The sequence below is a fragment of the Mytilus trossulus genome, chromosome 9, assembly GCF_036588685.1.
Source record: "Mytilus trossulus isolate FHL-02 chromosome 9, PNRI_Mtr1.1.1.hap1, whole genome shotgun sequence".
NCBI classification, from domain to species: domain Eukaryota; kingdom Metazoa; phylum Mollusca; class Bivalvia; order Mytilida; family Mytilidae; genus Mytilus; species Mytilus trossulus.
In genome coordinates this window covers 22,250,262-22,271,780 of record NC_086381.1, presented here as the reverse complement: position 1 = coordinate 22,271,780, position 21,519 = coordinate 22,250,262, and the positions used below count along the sequence as shown (strand labels likewise).

Below are 21,519 nucleotides of genomic sequence, written 5' to 3'. Positions count from 1 at the left end.
TGTAGATACTACAAACAATAACGATATAACTGAGATGAAGTAAAAATAACAATATCATGTACTAGTTTGTAAATGAGGTATTTTTACATTTCATACTTGTCTTTGTTTGATTTACAACGTAGACACGCATGCCATATGCTTTCGCCTGATATTTGTATGAAAAATGTCAAAGTGCTGCCACATAACACGATGATTCCTAAGAGCCAAAACCATCCACTCGGATCGGTTTCAACATATTGCCGCCATATTGTATTCCAAATCAGGGCGCCAGCATTTCCACCCGCACCGACTAATCCAGCCACTATACCGATTCGCTTTGTTGAAACATACGGGACAATCGCAAATGTAGTCCCTTCTGTCATCTGTACGCAGGTACTGAACAGAACCATTACACCAATGGCAGAGGGAACACTGTCTATCTGGCTAAATACGATGAGCATGATGCCCTCACAAATTAAACATGTAAAATGGGCAATAAGACGACCTGCTAGACTTAAATGTTTTCTCAAAACGTCTGAATACACTCCACCAAGCGCTCTTGCAAAAAGATTCATCAGCCCAAACAAAGATGCAATTAAACTTGCTGTGTCTTGGTTCAAAATACTACATTCGTTGTCATTTTCTTCTGGCACCAAATGCATTGTAGTTGTCATGTTTGAAGAGTTAGAAAATGGGATATTACCTTGCTCACAATCGGCTTTTTTAAATCGATATAATAGATATAGATTCATGACTGTGTTTACGGCAATCTCTACTCCAAAGCACATCCCATACTGCATAAAAAGAATAACTACCGTTACAACTGTACAGCATCCATCGGATGTACATTTCAAGCCCTTCTGTTCGGAGTCTTCTGCTTTCTTTTCCGAAAGGTCTTTTGTTTTCGTAACTTCAACTTTTGTTTCTTGTATAGCTGAAAAAAATAATATGTAAATACTTCTTATTTGTATAAATGTCTTTTACATATAGTTTTGATGTAATTCGCCGATTTTGTTTTTGTTATGAATAACTCGATTGGTGCCACTATTGGACTTTAAACTGCTTTCCATCTCGGAGCATTCCAGATTTTTGTTAGGGTTCGTCTTACTAAATCTTTAGTTTTCTGTTAAGTGTCTCTGGATTTTTTGTTTGTCTTTTTCTTCGTTTTTCGTTTTTCGCTTTGTCCATCGTACTGTGTTGTCCATTATTATCCCACTAAAGAAATTTGTATTCCTCCCTGAATATGTTCTCCTTCTTTTTGAACAAATCTATGAAAAATGCAAAAATCTGTACTGCACAAATTTTTAATACAAAACTCCAAGCTACATTCAAAAAGAGGAATTAAAAAGAATCAACATGACAATATCAAATTTAATTTAAATTATATCAACCAACGGAATAAACAGAAAACTGCAATCATATTCTTAACTTGGTACAGACATTTCCCCAAGAAAAAAATGAAAGTTACATATATATAAGACAAGGAAAGATATCTGGTAGTCTATTTATATTATAACATATTTTGTTATGACCAACTACAATATACCTTCGTTCTGTTTTTCTTCGTTGTATGGTAAGTCGGGTTGGAATCCTAAATTTGGGACGCCTTTTTCGTTTTGAACAATTTCATCTTTACTGATATTTATTGTAATTTCTGGTAGTTTTCTATTCGACCAGTGACCTTGTGGGCAATCGTCTGTTGTGAATATAATTGAAAACCCTGTAAGAAAAATAGAAAAAGTCAAATATAAACACACAAACATACATATATAGATCTAAATTGTTTTTCCACGTTGAATAATACTCAATTTTGTAAATTAAAAATCCAGTACATTCAACTGACTGTGGTATAGATACATGGATGCAGTAGAATATATATTGTGTTTTTTTATATGGACAGTTAATCGTCAACTATATCATTTCAATATGAATTTCGACCTGGTCGTGAAATATATCTAATATCATGAATGATTGCATGTTATTCTGCACCTTTTTCTGGGGTATTAATATAAAAAAAAATGCATAGGGAATACGTAATAATGTATAAGCAATCCAACAACAACCCATCTTCTCTAACTCAAACATAAGTCATCTATATAAGTGTATGTCTACCTAAAATTACACAGATAACAGCAGGAACCACCACTGCCAGTTTCCATGCAAGAAATGCATCTGTTCCTAAAGCTTTCATTAACTGAAACAATCCGGGCATAAGTAAGAATGTGAAACCACCACCTAGGTTACCCCATCCACCAACCATAGCATTTGCAGTACCAACAATCTTAGGACTGAACATGGCGCTCGTCCAAAACTGACAAGGTACAAATGTTCCTCCGAGAACGCCGACAAAAAGTCGCAGGACGATAAGATCTGTTCCATCTTTGATCAACCCCGACAGTGCCATAGGAACAGCCCCAGTCATAAGTAAACCTGCCATAGTTCTTCTTGGACCAAATCTGTCACAAAGAGGTCCGATTATAACACGTACAGCTATAGTGGCAGCTACGCTTGCTATACCGGAGTTAGCCAAGTCCAATTTAGATAAATGAAGCTCTTTTCTGATTGTGGGTAGCAAAGGCTGGATACCAAACCATGATGTAAAAGCCATAAAGAAACAAAACCATGATGAATGGAAACTCCTCATGTGCGGCCGAGCAATGCTAAATAATGCAAACTGCTTCGCTTTTCCAAATTCATCTACATGTATTTCTTTGGAGTGGATCTTTTTCAGGATTTTGATACATTGCGACATTTTATAACTTGACAACCTGAAAAAAATGTATACTTCTTGAATTATAAACGTCATGTATTATACTACTATTCGGGTTTACTATCATAAATTCATTCAATCATCAACATATTAATTACAAACATATAATATCACATTCGACGTATAATGTTTCATTTCGGCGAATAAAGGCAATAGTAATGTTTTAGTGTTGCAATAAAGTGTTGTTTTATTTTAAGATATTCCTCATTTGACAAGGGTGGTTCCTATTGACAAAAACTGACATTCCGTATTCATGAATCTAGACCAACATGTTTTTGCTCTTTTTTGTTCTTATTGCAGAAAATCCTTTTCAAGTGAAAAACTAAGAAACAAAAAGAAATATGTTTAAATTTGATGTTAGGCCAATTTCATCTGAATTAACTGCCAATTAGGACCATTTTGTTATTTGCATTTTCATATCTTCATGTGTGTACATTTGGGTTTCTGACTACATTAGGACCAATTATAAATATTTAACCAAATATATATTGCCCCAATAACACTAATTTGTATATATTTTATCACTCCTCCTAACAAAATCTAATTAGGTAGGTGCTTTTTTCAATGTTATATAGAAAAATTCAAACAAATACAAAAGCGATGATTAGATGCATTTTCAGTTTATTTTCGACTTATGAGTTTAAATGTCCCTTAGATTTCGTTTACCTCTTTATTACACCTAACTTTAAATGCACTTTTATTAAATAATTTCTTTCCGAAACACTTTATTGCGCAGTGTTCAAAAGATTAAAGATTACGATCATAATTTTACAGAATGATTCACAAGTTATAAAAATTAAAAAAAAAAAAATTTAAAGCGAAAATGTATAGGACTTCTTAATTTTTTTTTGGCAATGTATACATTATTTTACAACTGTATGCAGACCAATACTTAATATTGCATGGGTAAATATACTCAAATTAAGTCCACCCCTATTTTTACTAAATATACGCTGATTTAAATGTCATATGGTAATTTTTGACAAATCAATTGATTTTATTTTTACGTCAATCTGAATATAACTTTTTAATAAAAAATCTAAAAATACTGTAGTTTACATAACTGTTGAATTGAATAGAACTGATGACATTATGACATAAGTCCATGCATCGGAATTGTATTATAGAATTAACACGGGTGCACCTAATTTGCAAGATAAGGGATGTGCTACATTAAACGAACTTCAATTATCTATTGTGCAACTTTGTATGCAGAACATCCATACTTTAATATTTACATATAAAACTCGCAACCTTAAAGAAAGGGTAAAGTTATACCGTAAAGCTATTAATTTAATGACTTGCTTCACATGCATTTTTCTTTTATATGAGTGCATTAATCTGACACTTGACTTATTTATTAATCTAATTTGATTGCTCACTGTGTGGGATCACTTACTTTACGAATTTCTAAATAACTAGTGCTTAAGGGCATACTTTTGAAAGCAATGTGAAAAAAACCGTCTTTTCCGCGTCATTCGGCGCTAGAACTATTTCTCAAAGGCCTTCTTATATTACTTTTTAAGTCTGAGGCCCAGTTTTGAAATTATATCGTAATTTGACTAATACATTTTACAAATATAGATGTGACGTTTACTATAGGTCTTTGAGACATGAAGATGATAGGGACTGACTGGAATATTTTTACGTTGAGTCTTTCAGCAGAACAGACAAAATAATATTCACTGATATTGAATTACACTCTTTGAAAATTTCCCTTGATCATTGATATCTCTTAATTATAGATGCTTATCATCGCCTACAGTTAATAATCGGATTTCTATTTATCAATACGTTTTAACCTGTTATACATTGTATAAACAACACTACAGATTACCCAAAGGAAGCACGACTGTTTACCTTTCTCAAACAAAAAATACACGCACTGTGTAGACAGGATTCTTGTTTCTTATCTGTCAACTTGCTTTTTCATCATCTTTTTAATTTATTTATGGTAGTGTCATTCAGTTTTCTGTTTTTGTCGTTGCCCTTAGTATCCTTTATATTTAAAAAAAATAAAAGTAAGCTTGCTGGAATTTCTCAAATTATAAGAATTGCTTATAATGTCAGTGAAAGACCTCCTTTCAAATTTATTTGCTTATAATTTAGGAATTTTTGGTCCTAAATGCTCTTAGTTTAAACATGTCTATTTATAGTGGATTGGGAAACAAGTTTTGCAACTCATATTAATCCCTTTCCACTTTGCGGGTGCGAGTGCTGCCTTGTAGCGGCATTAGCTTACTCCTTTTCGAAATCTACAAGGGTGTCTTTAACGTGCAAGAGATATGGCTCTCTCTTAACACGGGTCAGCCATTTATCTTCCCCGTCCGACGGACTATCATCGTTTCCTCAAGACCATACTCGCAAATGGTGTCAAGGGAGAGCCGAAAATTGAGTTCCTGAAATTTCATCCCAAACGGTAATCGAACCAGGAACCTTTGTGTTAGTAGTCCGATGCACTAACCACCACACCACGGCTCTCAATGCTCTTCAACTTTTTACTTGTTTGGCTATATAACTATTTTGGACTGAGAGTCCCTGATGAGTCTTTTGTAGACGAAACGCGCGTCTGGCGTATACAATTATAATCCCGGTACCTTTGATAACTATTATCAAGCATTTGTCTGTTATGATAAGGTAAAAATAATAACAATCAAAACCAAGGAGTAAACAAAGACTCACAAAACCAAAGAACATTTCCATCAACAGTTATAAATAATAATTAAGAAACAACACCAACTCCACTAAAACCCGAGAGTGAAATCAGGTGCTCCGGAAGAGTGGGCATTTCCTGCACCGTATACGGCACCCGTCGTGATATTTTTTTTATCAGTTCGGTAATGATGGAAGATCATAATGACTGAGGAAGAATTTCAGATATGATTTCCGACACTCTTTTTTCATAATGGTCAATCAGCGCATGATAAAGATGCTAGATATACCGACTGGGTGTGTGATGAGATGATTAAAACTTTAAATTTCGCCTTGACAACATTTGTGTACTTCCGACAATTAAGTTTAAAGGCAGGTTGTAGGTATTTTTGGGGACCAGGTATGGGGTGATGCAAATTTGTAAATTACATTTTCCCAAGTATTTGCATGTTATGTTTTATGTATCATTTTTCATTACATAAATTTCATTTCATAACACCTACCGTTAACTTCAACATGTTTTTCGAATAATAATCTAGGATTCTTTAAATATACTGCCGAAACTTATCCAAAGGAACATACTTTAAATATATTAAAATTTAATAGCATTATATGTCCTCTCCTAGATTAACATATTTCAGTTTTTCGACAACAGTGATTAATTTTCTTTTCCTTTTATTTTTTTACGGTGATACTTCTTTGGCACCGTCCTACAGTACAGTACAAACTACTTTCTTTCTTCTCGGAATCGATGTATTCAGAGAATATTCTTCAATTTCGAAAAAAAAGAATGGACAGTTTTAGAACAATCTCTTCCAAGTAAAAGTTATTTCAGAAATAATTTAAATTTGTTTGTTGTTGTGCAAATGATCAGTACATTCTTAGGGTGGCAAAAACAAATATGTGTGTTATATTTCAGATTTAAATGATTGAGCGACATACAAGGACGATCGTTCATTAAAATTGTGCATTTTGTTTTACAGTCAATGAACGTTAAAGTAAATAAATCTATAATTTTGTATCATCCGACGGAACAAAAGACGATAAAAATACTAAATAAAAAGAGAACATAGAGGCAGTGAGTGATATTTGTAATTGAACGGTTTATAATATCATTTTTTTATGAATTAAAAAGTTAGTCCACCAAACAATACCGGGTTGTAAATTTAGCTTGCTTTATCTTACGCTATTTGGTCAAGTTTTCTGTAGTATAATATAGTTTGGATGTTGTGGAATAACCCTTAGACAAAGTTTACGGTAGATGAATTTAACAATTCTTTTAGTGCATTTTTGGTCATGTAGCTCAAAGCTGTTGGAAAATACGGAAAACAATACGCTATAAATTGCATAAACGCCATTCTGTATTGGGTTGAAAGTCAAGGATGTATAAGAACCGAAACAGCTATGAACTACATTGTACATGACCAAAAATGCACTAAAAGAATGGTTAAATTCATCTATTCATCATTGGGTGCAAATGAATAATAAATATTTAGTGAGGCGAAAAAATGAACCGTGCTTTTGGTCAGGAATTTGGGTTTTGGTCGCTTTTGCTTTTAATCAGATAATTTTGCGTTTCTTATGACAGTTTTGCTGTATGTTTGTTGCTTTCGTTCCATTTTTGTTTTATCCGAGCTTCACTGAATTATTTATTTGTATTGTAGTCCTATCATGGAATGTTGTCATTTGAATGTCATATTTAACAATGGCATAAAAGCGAGAGGTTTGGCTAGACACAAAACCAGGTTCAACCCACCATTTTCCCAAGTTTCCCTCATTTTAAGTGTGTAGCTCGGATTTTTTTTTTCTCAAACGATTTATTCGAACAACGATATACTTTATTGATTTTTGTCCATTGCTTTCTGTCCTTTTTGCTTTTTGTCTTTCAGTCAGATAATTTTGCTTTTATTCGACACTTTTCCTCGGTTTTGCTTATTTTTCTTTTTCCATTTCTGAAAGTCCAATCTACATTTTATTTCCTTGGAAAAGATGATGTAGAGAATATTTTCCGATTTCGAAGAGGAAACAAGAATGTACAGTTTATGAACATTTTCTCCAGGTAAAAGTTATTTCAGAAATTATTTATTTTACACCTTAGTGTTCTCTTTTTGGTTGTGCAAATACATAATGAATATTTAGTGAGGTGAACATAAATATATGTCTTTTTTCACATTTGAATGCGTCAGCGACAAACAAGGATGATCATTCATTTAACATGTGCATTTTGTTTCTTTTTTGGCGAAATCTTCATCTACATGTATCACCACTTATTAATTCAAGAAGTATGAATGGAAGTACTTGAATACTTAATTTCAACTTCGAGTATCTGAAGAACTTGAAAAATCAACAAAAACAACTTCCCATCAACATTTACTTTGTTTAATATATAGTTTTAGTAAAACTATTTTTTTTATAAAACTACTAAGCTTTCGATAATAAGCAATATTATTACTATTAGAAATTATATGCAGGGATATGCGACGAGAGACGAGGAGCTGAACTAAAAAACTGAATTAAACTTCAATTGCTTTCCAAATATCTAAACGAAGGAAATTAGCAACAAAATTTGTCGATTTATGGCAGGAATCAGAAGACGTTAAGATGCGGTTATCCGTTTGAGGCTGCGCACAAAGTACTAATCCTTTGGCGTATAACGATCACCCATGATGTGAACAGTCATCTGAAGATTTATTTTTGAAAAATCTGACACTGTAAAGTTCGACTACAGTAAAAGTTGTGAAATGCATTTTTTTGTACAAAAAACACTTCATTTTGTTATTAAAATTGTGGTTCTATAAATCATTTTTTTTTCAAACATTTTTTGTTCGTTTAAATGCCAATGTTATCACAAATATGTTCCATCCGATAATATTATACAAATATTTTATTATATTTCATCCTAAAAAAGAGGCTGATTTTTTAAGTTTTAAAAAATCAAGGTGTTGCAATACTTTTTTCCATTTGTATATATAAAAAAAAAGCTGTAACAAGGCACCGTTTTGCGAACGATTGTTTGTTGTGTCTCAACTTGATGATTTAGTCTCCATACAAATTGTTAGATAATATTTAGCGGTTCTACGAAAGAAAAACCGAGAAGTCAAAATAAAACAGAAACATAAACTTATAGCAGTTAAAGGGTATGCTAAATATATATACAACAAAGCCTAGGAACACTATCTCAACAAGCAAAAGTGAAAACAAAAAAAAACTGAAATAGAGATAAGAGTTAAACAAAAGAAAAACTAAAATAAATTTCATTTTCCATGAATAGAATCATTCTGAACCGCAATAAAAAATTTAATATAAAAATGAATGCAACATATGAATAAGGTTAACATTTCATTAGAGCTTTCTGAATTTCATGATTTATAATTGCTATAAGCGAATGACAATTACTAACGTTATCAAAGTATTTCTCGTTCAAATTTAACTTTCAAAATAAAGAAAAGAGAAGATTCTAAATTTATATTAAGTCTTTTTTTCCAAAGTATTTTTGTCATAGGAACTGTCAACCAATCATTACGCTCTTCACTCGTTACATATCTTATTTTATTAAGTCATAATTGAATTGACGACGTCCCATATGTCGATCAATGGAGCATGATAGTTACCTAACATAGGTAGAAGACTATGAATACAAAATGTAACCTAAAGAGACTGAAACTATATGATAGCATGAACTCAACGACATTGCCCTGATTATTGCTTGCACAAATCTAACCGATACACTGGTTTTTATGTGTTTTAACTTATCAAGATTAAAATTAGGTTGAAAAACTTACTAAAACACTTCGAGGTCGTACAGATTTATGTAAAAGTTATTTCAAATTGCTCTATGGTCGGATGGTTGTCGCTTTGACATATTCACCATTTCCTTTCTCAATTTTATACATAATGTTTCGAAATGCATAGAAATAAAGGCATCAGTAGTATACTGCTGTTCAAAACTCATAAATCCATGGACAATAAAACCAAATCGGGGTTACAAACTAAAACTGAGGGAAACGCATTAAATATAAGAGGAGAACAACGACACAACATTAAAATGTAACACACACAGAAACGGACTAAGCATTAGACAAAATCCTATGAGAATAACAAATATAAATATGATGAAATATAAAATGAAAAACATAGAGATTTGAATCTGATGTCGTTACCATGACGTCATGATATGCATAGTTTTTCACAGAAATGATGAAAACTATAGAATGCATGCAGTTTCCGCCGTTACTTTCATTATATAACTTTGTGTACAGGAAAGAAACAACATAACATTTTTAGATAACCTTTTGACGTTATCTCACGAAAAGATACTTCTTTTAAATTTGCTGTTATAATATTTGTGCTAAATAAGGGCATTATCGTTCCTACTCCTGTATTTTAAACAGATTCCATAAGAATTTCTCAATTGATATGTTTCGTATTTTTCATGTCGTGTCCTGTCATAGCCGACTATAGATATTGGTTTGTTTTTTAATAGTTGAAGTCAATAATTGCTTACATTCACTTCACTTGTACTTTGGTGGATAATTGTTTCAATGGCAATCATACCACATTTCCTCATTTTCATATTCCTTGATGATAAATCCATTTTCTTAAAGTAAAGCCTATTGTTTATTACTCGGAAAAGATTTTTTAAAGAGAATATTCTTCAATTTCGAAAAGAGAAACAAGAATGTACATTTTTGGAACAGTCTCCTCCAAGTAAAAGCTCTGTCAATAATTATTTCATACAAACTTTAGTTTTGTTGTTGTTGTGCAAATGAATAATAAATATTTAGTGAGACGAAAATAAAATATATGTAATTTTTCACATTTGAATGGTTGAGCGCCAAATAAGGACGATCATGCATTTAACATGTGCATTTTGTACTAATGTCAATGAACCATAAGGCTTAAACCGAAATACTTCATGGGATCTTTTTGTACGTTAATCTATAAGTTTGTATTTATACGCAACAAACCAGAAGTGATGAAAATATAAAATAAAATAGCACATAAAGGCAGCGAGGGATATTTGTAATATGCAGTGTTTATGATATTAATTTTTATACACTAAAAAAAATACAAAAAAACCCAGTTAATTTACACAATATAGAAACAAAAGTTTACAATTTTCAGATAGTTAAGAGGCATTATTTTAACCATTGTTGATGTAAAATATTTAAAATATCTAAATTGATATTTCATTTTAGATATATATTGTTATTCAGGTAAGCCATATTTGGGTGGAAATTTTGTCAGGACTAAGGCCATGTTTGCAAGCACTGAAAACAGATAAAAGATGTCATAGTTAAGTCCACCACTAAATACCGGGTTGTAAATTTATAATGCCTTACTTTACGATTTAAGAAAAGTTTCTTGTAACCACACATAGTTTGATTGGTGTGAAATCGTCCTTAGGCAAAATTTACCTTGATGAATTTGACCATTAGTAAAGTGCATTTTTTTGGTAAGTAAGCCCTGTAACTGTTTCGATTCACTTGTATTCTTGGCCATCACATAGTCAGTTTTGAGCCAACCTGCTAAATGTAAATCTAGAAAAGCGATGATGCAATTTATAACGTAATGTTCATCTACATATATCATCATTTTTCAATTCAAGTAGAAGGAATGGAAGTAGTTGAATACTATATTTCAGCTCTAGTTTCGGAAGATCTTGCAACAACAACAACAAAAACAGCTTCCAACGAGCATTTAATTTGTTCAATATATCGTTGAAGTACAACGATTTTCTATAAAAACTAATACCTTTCGACAATAAGCAGATTATATTAGATTTAAAAGATATATGCAATGAAAGTTAGAAGAAGGGTAATGCTGATGTCTTTACTCCAATTTATAACAGATTTGAAGAAATTTGACTTTGGTCAAAGTAGAATAGAGAATGGAATATGGAAATGTGTCAACGAAACATGATCAAAAAGCATAAAACAAGTAAGTGTTGTCAATTTCAGAATTGTCAGATGTAAATGAATTATATATAACAAAAAAGAAATGAGAGTTATTTTTATTTAAAAAATATCTACCATCTGAAGGTGTTGGATGTGTTTTTCAAAGTTAGAACTTGTTTATCAAAACAATCATTTATAATATTTCGAATAAACGTTAAATGTGTTTAAGTTTTTAACTTTATATGTTTTTGTTATCTGTCTATATGAGAGAAAAATTTAAAAGGTGAACAAACAGCTTTGATGATTTGAGTTCCTTCGTAAAAATGAGGAAATACAGTCTGGTACGACGAGAGAAGCTGAATTAAAAAAGTAAATTATGTTTTCCATTGTTTAAAAAAAATAAATGAAAAAGAGTGTTTGGTTTTCGAGTGTCAGAGTATTTGAAATACTTGGCTTTCACGTTTTTGTTCCTTGGGTTTTTCTGATCAAGGTAAATTAAAAAAAAACAATTTCGGACGCACAAATAATCTTTATATTTGCTTTTAGATATTTCGACTTGTATCTGAATCTGCATTTGTTTAAATTAACCCAGATAATTAATACGAATGTATCAGTGTTTGTAACTATTCGCTATCACGTTTATAAACTTAAGTTAAAACAAATAGCAAGGCACTATTTAAATTACGATTACTCGTTGTAATTCATTTTGATGATTTAGTCTTCATACACATTATTAAATTATATCGAGCGGTTCTACATGTTCGATCGACAATTCAAAATAAAACAAAAACAAAATTAGACAGCAGTTCAAGTAAGGTATGAGTATATAAAATTGAGAATGGAAATGGGGAATGTGTCCAAGAGACAACAACTCGACCAAATGAAAAAACAACAGCCGAAGGTCACTAACAGGTCTTCAATGTAGCGAGAAATTCCCGCACCCGGAGGCGTACATACATAGAATATCTGAGAAAACGAAATTATTAAACGAAGGAGAAAAACATCAAAAATACTGAAATAGAGATAATAATAAACACAAAAGGAATTACTTTTGCCATTAATAGTATCATTCTCAACCATAATAACCTTTTTGGAAAAAACAAATCTAACATATCAATAAGCTAAAGATTTCATCAGAGCTATCTAAATTTCATGATTTGTTAATGCTATAAATTAAACGAATGATAACAACTTACGTTATCTAAGTATTTCTCGTTCAAATTCAATTTTCAAAGTAAAGAAACGGCAAAAGATTCAAAACTTTATATTGCCTTTTTCAAAAGTATTTCTGTCATAGGAACTGTCAACCAATCATGATGCTCTTCACTCTTTATAGATGTTATTTTATTAAGTCATAATTTAGTTGACGACTTCCCATATGTCAATCACGATAGTTACCTTACATAGGATGATACAGGAATCAAAAAACGAAATGTTACCTTTAGAGAAGGACAATAAGTTATATCATGAAGCGACCTTACCCTATTTATTGATTGCACAAATCTTACCGATACACTGATTTTAATGTGATTTAACTAGGGATGTCAACTAGTACTCGAGTACTCGAGTATCGCTAAGTAGTACTGAGTATCGATTACAATAAGGATGCTCGTTTAATCGGTTTCCTGTTAGAATCATGTTGATTTTTTAAGCTTATAAACAAACCTTTTTTTATTAAGAGAGCCAACCGGGAATAATCATTCTTAAATCAAAATTAATAAAAAAAATTGTTCGCTAACTACAATGTTTTTCAAATTGACACATTATGTTTAGAAAAACATAGAGTCATGACATATAAATGAAAATTATAAACATTTGTATCTGATTATGTCACAATGACGTCATGATATGTAACGTTTTCACAAAAATGATGAAAACTACAGAAAGTAGGCTGTTTTTACGCCGTTATTTTCATTATAGAAACATTTTGCGCAGCCAAGAAACAACAAAAAAAATCAAGATGAACATTTCATTAACTATTGACGTTATCTCACTAGATGATAATGTTTGAATTTACTACAACATTTGGGCCAAATGAGGGCATTATTGTCCCTTATCCTTTATTTTAAACGGATTTCACTAGAATTTCTCAATTAAAATATTTCATATTATTCATGTCATGTTCTGTCATAGCCGACTTAAGGTTTTTCTCATTGTTGAAGACCGTTCGGATCCCATAGTTACTTACGTTCACTCATTGCAATTTAAGTGGAAAGTTTTCTCATTGACAATCATACCACATATAATATTTTCACATACCTTGACGATAATTACATTTTCTTAAAGTACAGACTACTTTTTCTTTCTCGGAATAGATCTATCAAGATAATATTTGCAAATTTCAAAGAGATAAAAAGGAATGTACATTTTGGAACAGTTCCCTCCAAGTGAAAGTAATTTCAGAAATAATTCAATTCATACTTTAATATTGTTGTTGTGCAAAGAAATACTAAATATTTAGTGAGGCGAAAATCAAATATGTAATTTTTCACATTTGAATGCTTCAGAGACAAACAAGGACGATCGTTCATTTAACGTGTGCATTTTGTTTTTAAGTCAATGAACGTTAAAGGCATAAACCGAAACACTTCCTACGATCTTTTTGTACATTAATCTATAATTTGTATTTATACGTAGCAAAACAAAAATAAAAAAAATACAAAATAAAAAGAAACATAAACGCAGCGGTGATATTTGTAGGATGAAGTGTTTATACTATCAATTTTATACATGAAAAAACAAACAAACAAAAGACATAAAACAAAATAACAAAAAGTTAATCTACAAATTCTAGAAACAGGAGTCTACCATATTTAGATAGTCTAGATGGCATTATTTTAATATTTTTATGCGAAATATTTAGAAAATCTAAATAGCTTCTTAAAGTACAGACAACTTTTAATATCTCGGAAACGATTGCTTGTTGTGTCTCATCTTGATGATTTCGTCTCCATACAAATGATTAAATTCTATTTAGCGGTTCTACCATCGAAAAAACGAGAATTCAAAATAATACAAAATAATACAAAAAAACTAAATTTAACATTAATTAGAGGATAAGATCAACAACTTAGAAAACCAGCTTAAAAAGCAAATGGGAAAAACATGAAAAAAACTGAACTAGAGATTATGATAAAAAAAAATACAAAAATTAATTTGTCATAGATAGAATCATTCTCAATCGTTACAACTTGTAAGAAAAATGAATCCCACATATCAGTAAGTTTTATATTTCACCAGAGCCCTATGCATTTTATGATTTAAAATTGCTGTAAACGAATGATTATAACTTACGTTATCTAAGTATGTCTCGATCAAATTTAAATTTCAAAATAGAGAAACGGCAAAAAAATTAAAATTTATATTAAGTGTTTTCAAAGTATTTCTGTCATAGGAACTGTCAACCAATCATGATGCTCTTCACTCGTTACATATCTTATGTTATTAAGTCATAATTTAATTGACGACGTCCCATATGTCGGTCTATTGATCATGATAGTTACATAACATAGGTAGAAATCAGACTATGAATATAAAATGTAACCTTTAGAGAATGAAACTAAGTAACAGCATGAAGTCAACGACATTGCCCTGATAATGGAATGCACAAGTCTTACCTATACACTGTTTTTTGTATGTTTTAACTACGGATGTCAACGAGTACTCGAGTACTCAGGTATCAATCGGTAGTATCGAGCATCTATTACCAAATTGATGCTCGACTAATCGGTTTCTTGTTTTAATGTTGTTGCTTTTTAATATTATATAAAAAAAAAGGTAGAAACTAGATTTCTTATACGAATATTACCTTTAGAGAAGGATAATAAGTTTTATGATGAAGCGACCTTACCCTGATTATTGCTGGCACAAATCTTACCGATACAATGATTTTTATGTGTTTTCACTACGGATGTCAACGAGTACTCGAGTACTCAGGTATCAATCGGTAGTATCGAGCATCTATTACCAAATTACTGCTCGACTAATCGGTTTTTTGTTTTAATGTTGTTGCTTTCTTAATATTATAAAAAAAAAAGGTAGAAACTAGAATTCTAATACGAAATGTTACCTTAGAGAAGGATAATAATAATAATAATAAAAATAATAATAATAATAATAATAATAATAATAATAATAATAATAATAATAATAAAGATAATAATAAGGATGATGATGACGATAATGGAAACGATTTAATGCTAATGATGCTGATAATGATAATAATAATAATATTTATAATAATAGTTATGATGATGATGAAGTCGCGGTGGCGGCGTCTGTGGCGGAAGCAGCTGCTGCTTGATAATAATACTGATGATAACGGTGAAAAGTCCTTACTATCATGATAACGGTAATGATACGGTCATTTTTCATTCAACTTAATTAAGGTATACCTTGATGGGGTGTTTGTTAACTATCAATAGGACAGAACATAAAAAAAGGTTAACCAAAATAAGCAGCTCGATAATATCAAATATTAGATTTGTGTATACGTCGATTAGATAGCACGTATACAACATAAACAATTATGAAGAACACATCAAGAGCACAACGAATGGTTTCCAACAGTTAAATGAGGTCTACGAAATATATCAAGCAGTTAATCTGCAAGAGTCTAGACAAGTTTGTTGTAATGGGTGATTTCAATTTAATTGTGTCTAATTAAAAGTTATTTAATTACTTTTATACATTTAATCAACTTTAAACAAATAAATGAAAGAAATTTGACTTTGGAAGGAAAAGCTTAGAAGTGTTTGTTGTAAAAATGAATTGTAAAGGTTTTTATTGTAATATTTGACAACTAAGCTTTTAATGTACGATTTTAAAATAACTGGGTTTGAACTCAGTACTGAACATATAAAGACACTGATATAGGAAGATATAGTGTGAGTGCCAGGGCATATGTATACTTTATAATACGTGGAGCAACACAAATAGGATACACATGACTTGAATCTGGATGATTGCTAAACAAAGCTGAAAATAGGACTTGTTCCCTACATGTATTACCCTGGAAAGGAATACTTTATTAACATTTGTTTAAAATCCGCTGTATCCGTTCTCCCATAATACAATAATAAATCAACCTTATGTTTACAACATGTCGAATAAATATGATGCATATTTATACTGCGAAAACTTTAAAAGTGCATACAATTACATTTGCAATTTTCTTATAGCTAATATTATATAATATTACTCTCATCACACACGTGGCATGCATAATGTGCATGTGTCACGTCAGCTACCTTTATTTCAATGATTGCTGGTGTCTTGCTGTTATTTTAAAGTCGACGTTAATAAGATTATAAAAGTAGAATTACACTTCGAAATTTATCTAAATGTTGGATACGTTCAAAAATCACGTACTCACTAAATAAAAATGAAACACTAGTTTATCAAGCACTGTTATCTGAAGCATTCTGAACTGAACATTCATTTTAAAAAAGAAAACATATTTTTTGAGGGTTCAAAATACTATTTGCTTTGAGGGGAAAAAAACTACGATTTTGTTGTCTAAATGTGATATATTCTGACGAACAAATTATGGAAGGGGGAGCTTGAAAACCCAAATGCAGGAATTTTTTTTTTCGTTGAACGAACCTGGAGATTTAGTGCTAAAGTATAAATATTTACGGAGAAATATACAAATGCCGTTTCGAGTTGGTTCACAGACAATGACGGATATGTTCAATTAACAACAATCTCGTCCTCTTTCCACCGAATGTGATATACTCAATAAAACCGTGTTTGTGCTAACACGACGGGTTCCACATGTGGAACAGATTCAGCCTGCCCTGACAACAACTCGACCAAATGAAAAAACAACAGCCGAAGGTCACTAACAGGTCTTCAATGTAGCGAGAAATTTCCGCACCCGGAGGCGTACATACATATAATAACTGAGAAAACGAAATTATTAAACGAAGGAGAAAAACATCAAAAATATTGAAATAGAGATAATAATAAACACAAAAGGAATTACTTTTGCCATTAATAGTATCATTCTCAACCATAATAACCTTTTTGGAAAAAACAAATCTAACATATCAATAAGCTAAAGATTTCATCAGAGCTATCTAAATTTCATGATTTGTTAATGCTATAAATTAAACGAATGATAACAACTTACGTTATCTAAGTATTTCTCGTTCAAATTCAATTTTCAAAGTAAAGAAACGGCAAAAGATTCAAAACTTTATATTGCCTTTTTCAAAAGTATTTCTGTCATAGGAACTGTCAACCAATCATGATGCTCTTCACTCTTTATAGATGTTATTTTATTAAGTCATAATTTAGTTGACGACTTCCCATATGTCAATCACGATAGTTACCTTACATAGGATGATACAGGAATCAAAAAACGAAATGTTTCCTTTAGAGAAGGACAATAATTTATATCATGAAGCGACCTTACCCTATTTATTGATTGCTCAAATCCTACCGATACACTGATTTTAATGTGATTTAACTAGGGATGTCAACTAGTACTCGAGTACTCGAGTATCGCTAAGTAGTACTGAGTACCAAAAGGATGCTCGTTTAATCGGTTTCCTGTTAGAATGATGTTGATATCTTAAGTTTATAAACAAACCTTTTTTTATTAAGAGAGCAACCCGGGAATTATCATTCTTAAATCAAAAATAATAAAACAAATTGTTCGACAACTACAATGTATTTCAAATTGACACACTATGTTTAGAAAAACATAGAGTCATGACATATAAATGAAAATTATAAACATTTGTATCTGATTATGTCACAATGACGTCATGATATGTAACGTTTTCACAAAAATGATGAAAACTACAGAATGTAGGCTGTTTTACGCCGTTATTTTCATTATAGAAACATTTTGCGCAGCCAAGAACCAACAAAAAAAATCAAGATGAACATTTTATTGACTATTGACGTTATCTCACTATATGATAATTTGTAAATTTACTACAACATTTGGGCCAAATGAGGGCATTATTGTCACTACTCCTTTACTTGAAACGGATTTCACTAAAATTTCTCAATTAAAATATTTCATATTATTCATGTCATGTTCTGTCATAGCCGACTTAAGGTTTTTCTCATTGTTGAAGACCGTTCGGGTCCCGTAGTTACTTACGTTTACTCATTGCAACTTTAGTGGAAAGTTTTCTCATTGGCAATTATACCACATATATATTTTCACATTCCTTGACGATAATTACATTTTCTTAAAGTACAGACTACTTTTTCTTTCTCGGAATAGATCTATCAAGATAATAATTGAAAATTTCAAAGAGATAAAAAGGAATGTACAGTTTTGGAACAGTTCCCTCCAAGTGAAATATTTTTAGAAATAATTCAATTCATACTTTAGTATTGTTGTTGTGCAAAGAAATACTAAATATTTAGTGAGGCGAAAATCAAATATGTAATTTTTCACATTTGAATGCTTCAGAGACAAACAAGGACGATCGTTCATTTAACGTGTGCATTTTGTTTTTAAGTCAATGAACGTTAAAGGCATAAACCGAAACACTTCGTACGATCTTTTTGTACATTAATCTATAATTTGTATTTATACGTAGCAAAACAAAAGTGATAAAAAAAATATCAAATAAAAAGAAACATAAACGAAGCGGTGATATTCGTAGTATGAAGTGTTTATAATATCAATTTTATACATGAAAAAACAAACAAACAAAAGACATAAAACAATATAACAAAAAGTTAATCTACAAATTCTAGAAACAAGAGCCTACCATATTTAGTCTAGATGGCATTATTTTGATATTTTTGTGCGAAATATTTAGAAAATCTAAAATAGCTTCTTAAAGTACAGACAACTTTTAATATCTCGGAAACGATTGCTTGTTGTGTCTCATCTTGATGATTTCGTCTCCATACAAATGATTAAATTATATTTAGCGGTTGTACCATCGAAAAAACGAAAATTCAAAATAATACAAAATAAAACAAAAAAGAAAATTAAACATTAGTAAGAGGATAAGATCAACAACTAAGAAAACCAGCTTAAAAATCAAATGGGAAAAACAATACAAAAAAACTGAACTAGAGATTATGATAAAAAAAAATACAAAAATGAATTTGTCATAGATAGAATCATTCTCAACCGTTATAACTTATTAGCAAAATGAATTCCACATATCAATAAGGTTTATATTTCACTAGAGCCCTATGCACTTTATGATTTAAAATTGCTGCAAACGAATGATAATAACTTACGTTATCTAAGTATGTCTCGTTCAAATTTAAATTTCAAAAAGAGAAAAGGCAAAAAATCTTAAATTGATATTAAGTTTTTTCAAAGTATTTCTGTCATAGGAACTGTCAACCAATCATTATGCTCTTCACTCGTTACATATCTTATATTATTAAGTCATAATTTAATTGACGACGTCCCATATGTCGGTCTATTGATCATCATAGTTACATAACATAGGTAGAAATCAGACTATGAATACAAAATGTAACCTATAGAGAAAAAACTAAGTAATAGCATGAAGTCAACGACATTGTCCTGCCTTTTGCTTTCACAAATCTCACCGATACACTGGTTTTTGTATGTTTTCACTACGTATGTTAACGAGTACTCGAGTACTCAGGTATCAATCGGTAGTATCGAGCATCTATTACCAAATTACTGCTCGACTAATCGGTTTTTTGTTTTAATGTTGTTGCTTTCTTAATATTATATATAAAAAAAAAAGGTAGAAACTAGATTTCTTATACGAATATTACCTTTAGAGAAAGGAAAATAAGTTTTATGATGAAGCGACCTTACCCTGATTATTTCTGGCACAAATCTTACCGATACACTGAGTTTTATGTGTTTGAACTTATCAAGATTGCAATTTCGAGAGACCCACACAAACACTATGAGTTCGGACAGCTTCTTTATGTAAATTTTTTTTTTACATGTTATTAAATGTAATACTAATAATAGTACTAATAATAATAAAAACAATGATGATAAAATAATAATTATTATAATAATTAAAAACCAATTGTTCAGAGAACAATTGCAGGTCTTTCCACTAGTAAAGATCTATTTTGATATTGAAATATGAAAAATCAGTTTAAAATGTTAGTTCCTATGGCTTTATGATGTATTTATATGAATTTAAAGCAAAGGTCAAAATCTAGAACGTCATATTAACTTATGACCTTGACCTCAATTTCAAGGTCACAAACTTAGGACCTTAGATCAAAAGACCCCAGGTCTTTAATATGTTTGGTTAATGAGTAATATCACTTTACGCGTAATTCTAAATGTAAGATGGGCAAAAATTCCCATTTATTGTCTGCGTACCCTTTCAACCAAAATATACAAGTAAGGACATGTCGCAACTAACAATTTATGAAAAATTATTTGTCGATATGTCATAAGGTATTTGAAAATAAGTGAAAATAAGCCAAAATCAAAATTTAGAACATGACCTTGACCTTTGACCTTGACCTCATTTTCATTTTTTTGGACCAAGGACCTCAAATCTAAGGACCCTAGGTCTCTATCACTTATGGTTTACTAGTTAGAAATGCATATCACTTGAATCAAATAAAAAAGGGGGAATAACTCTCATATGGAGTCTCCATAAAGCTTCGGTCCAAATGAATACCCTAATCATTAAGACGTAACGAGCAATTTGGTAAAATAAATTTGTCGTAATCCTTTACGGTTACGAAGGAGTAGTGGCCACAAGAAAAACAGTGTTTGGGGAGATAACTCTTACAACGTAAAGTTTTTTGTTATGTCGTTGTAAATTTTAAAGCGTATAAACTATACGATATCATATTCCAAATATCTAAGCGACATCTTTTGAAACATCAATACTACGCAAGAAAAAAAATTAGGCGGAAGAAAAAAAAAAAAAATAATAATTAAAAACCAATTGTTCAGAGAACAATTGAAGGTCTTTCCACAAGTCAAGATCTATTTTTTTTTCAAAATATTAAAAATCAATCTAAAATGTCAGTTCCTATGACTTTATAATGTATAAATATGAATTTAAAGCAAAGGTCAAGATCTAGAACGTCCTATTAACCTTTGACCTTGACCTCAATTTCAAGGTCACCGACCAAGGACCTCAAACAAAAAGATCCTAGGTCTGTAATATGTATGGTTAATGAGTTATATCACTTTAGGCATGATTTTAAATATAAGATGGGCAAAAACTCTCATTTATGGTTTACGCACCCTTCCAACCAAAATTTATAAGTTAC

General features: G+C 30.9%; 1 protein-coding gene across 3 annotated transcripts; it reads right to left on the bottom strand.

Moving 5' to 3' along the window:
• Positions 1 to 19,566, bottom strand: LOC134683698 (uncharacterized). 3 transcript variants are annotated; one of them, XM_063543012.1, is made up of 4 exons: positions 19,522 to 19,566; positions 2,092 to 2,747; positions 1,526 to 1,699; positions 1 to 913 (listed from the first exon to the last, which is right to left on the bottom strand). In XM_063543012.1, the coding sequence occupies exons 2-4, from the start codon at positions 2,729 to 2,731 to the stop codon at positions 84 to 86; spliced, it is 1,644 nt and encodes a 547-aa protein (XP_063399082.1). In that variant the 5' UTR covers positions 2,732 to 2,747; positions 19,522 to 19,566; the 3' UTR covers positions 1 to 83. The 3 variants fall into 3 exon arrangements, with proteins under 3 accessions (XP_063399082.1, XP_063399081.1, XP_063399080.1); XM_063543011.1 differs by lacking the exon at positions 19,522 to 19,566 and adding an exon at positions 14,593 to 14,611; XM_063543010.1 differs by lacking the exon at positions 19,522 to 19,566 and adding an exon at positions 12,495 to 12,601 and having other exon boundaries at positions 2 to 913.
• Between the last annotated feature and the right edge of the window lie 1,953 nt (positions 19,567 to 21,519).

Excerpts from the sequence above, each read along its gene's own strand:
- LOC134683698 (XM_063543012.1), bottom strand. The coding sequence starts at position 2,731 with ATGTCGCAATGTATCAAAATCCTGAAAAAGATCCACTCCAAAGAAATA. Across the intron at positions 1,700-2,091 it reads TGTTATCTGTGTAATTTTAG|GGTTTTCAATTATATTCACA; the intron begins GTAGACATACAC and ends TTTTTCTTACAG. Across the intron at positions 914-1,525 it reads CGAAGAAAAACAGAACGAAG|CTATACAAGAAACAAAAGTT; the intron begins GTATATTGTAGT and ends TATTTTTTTCAG.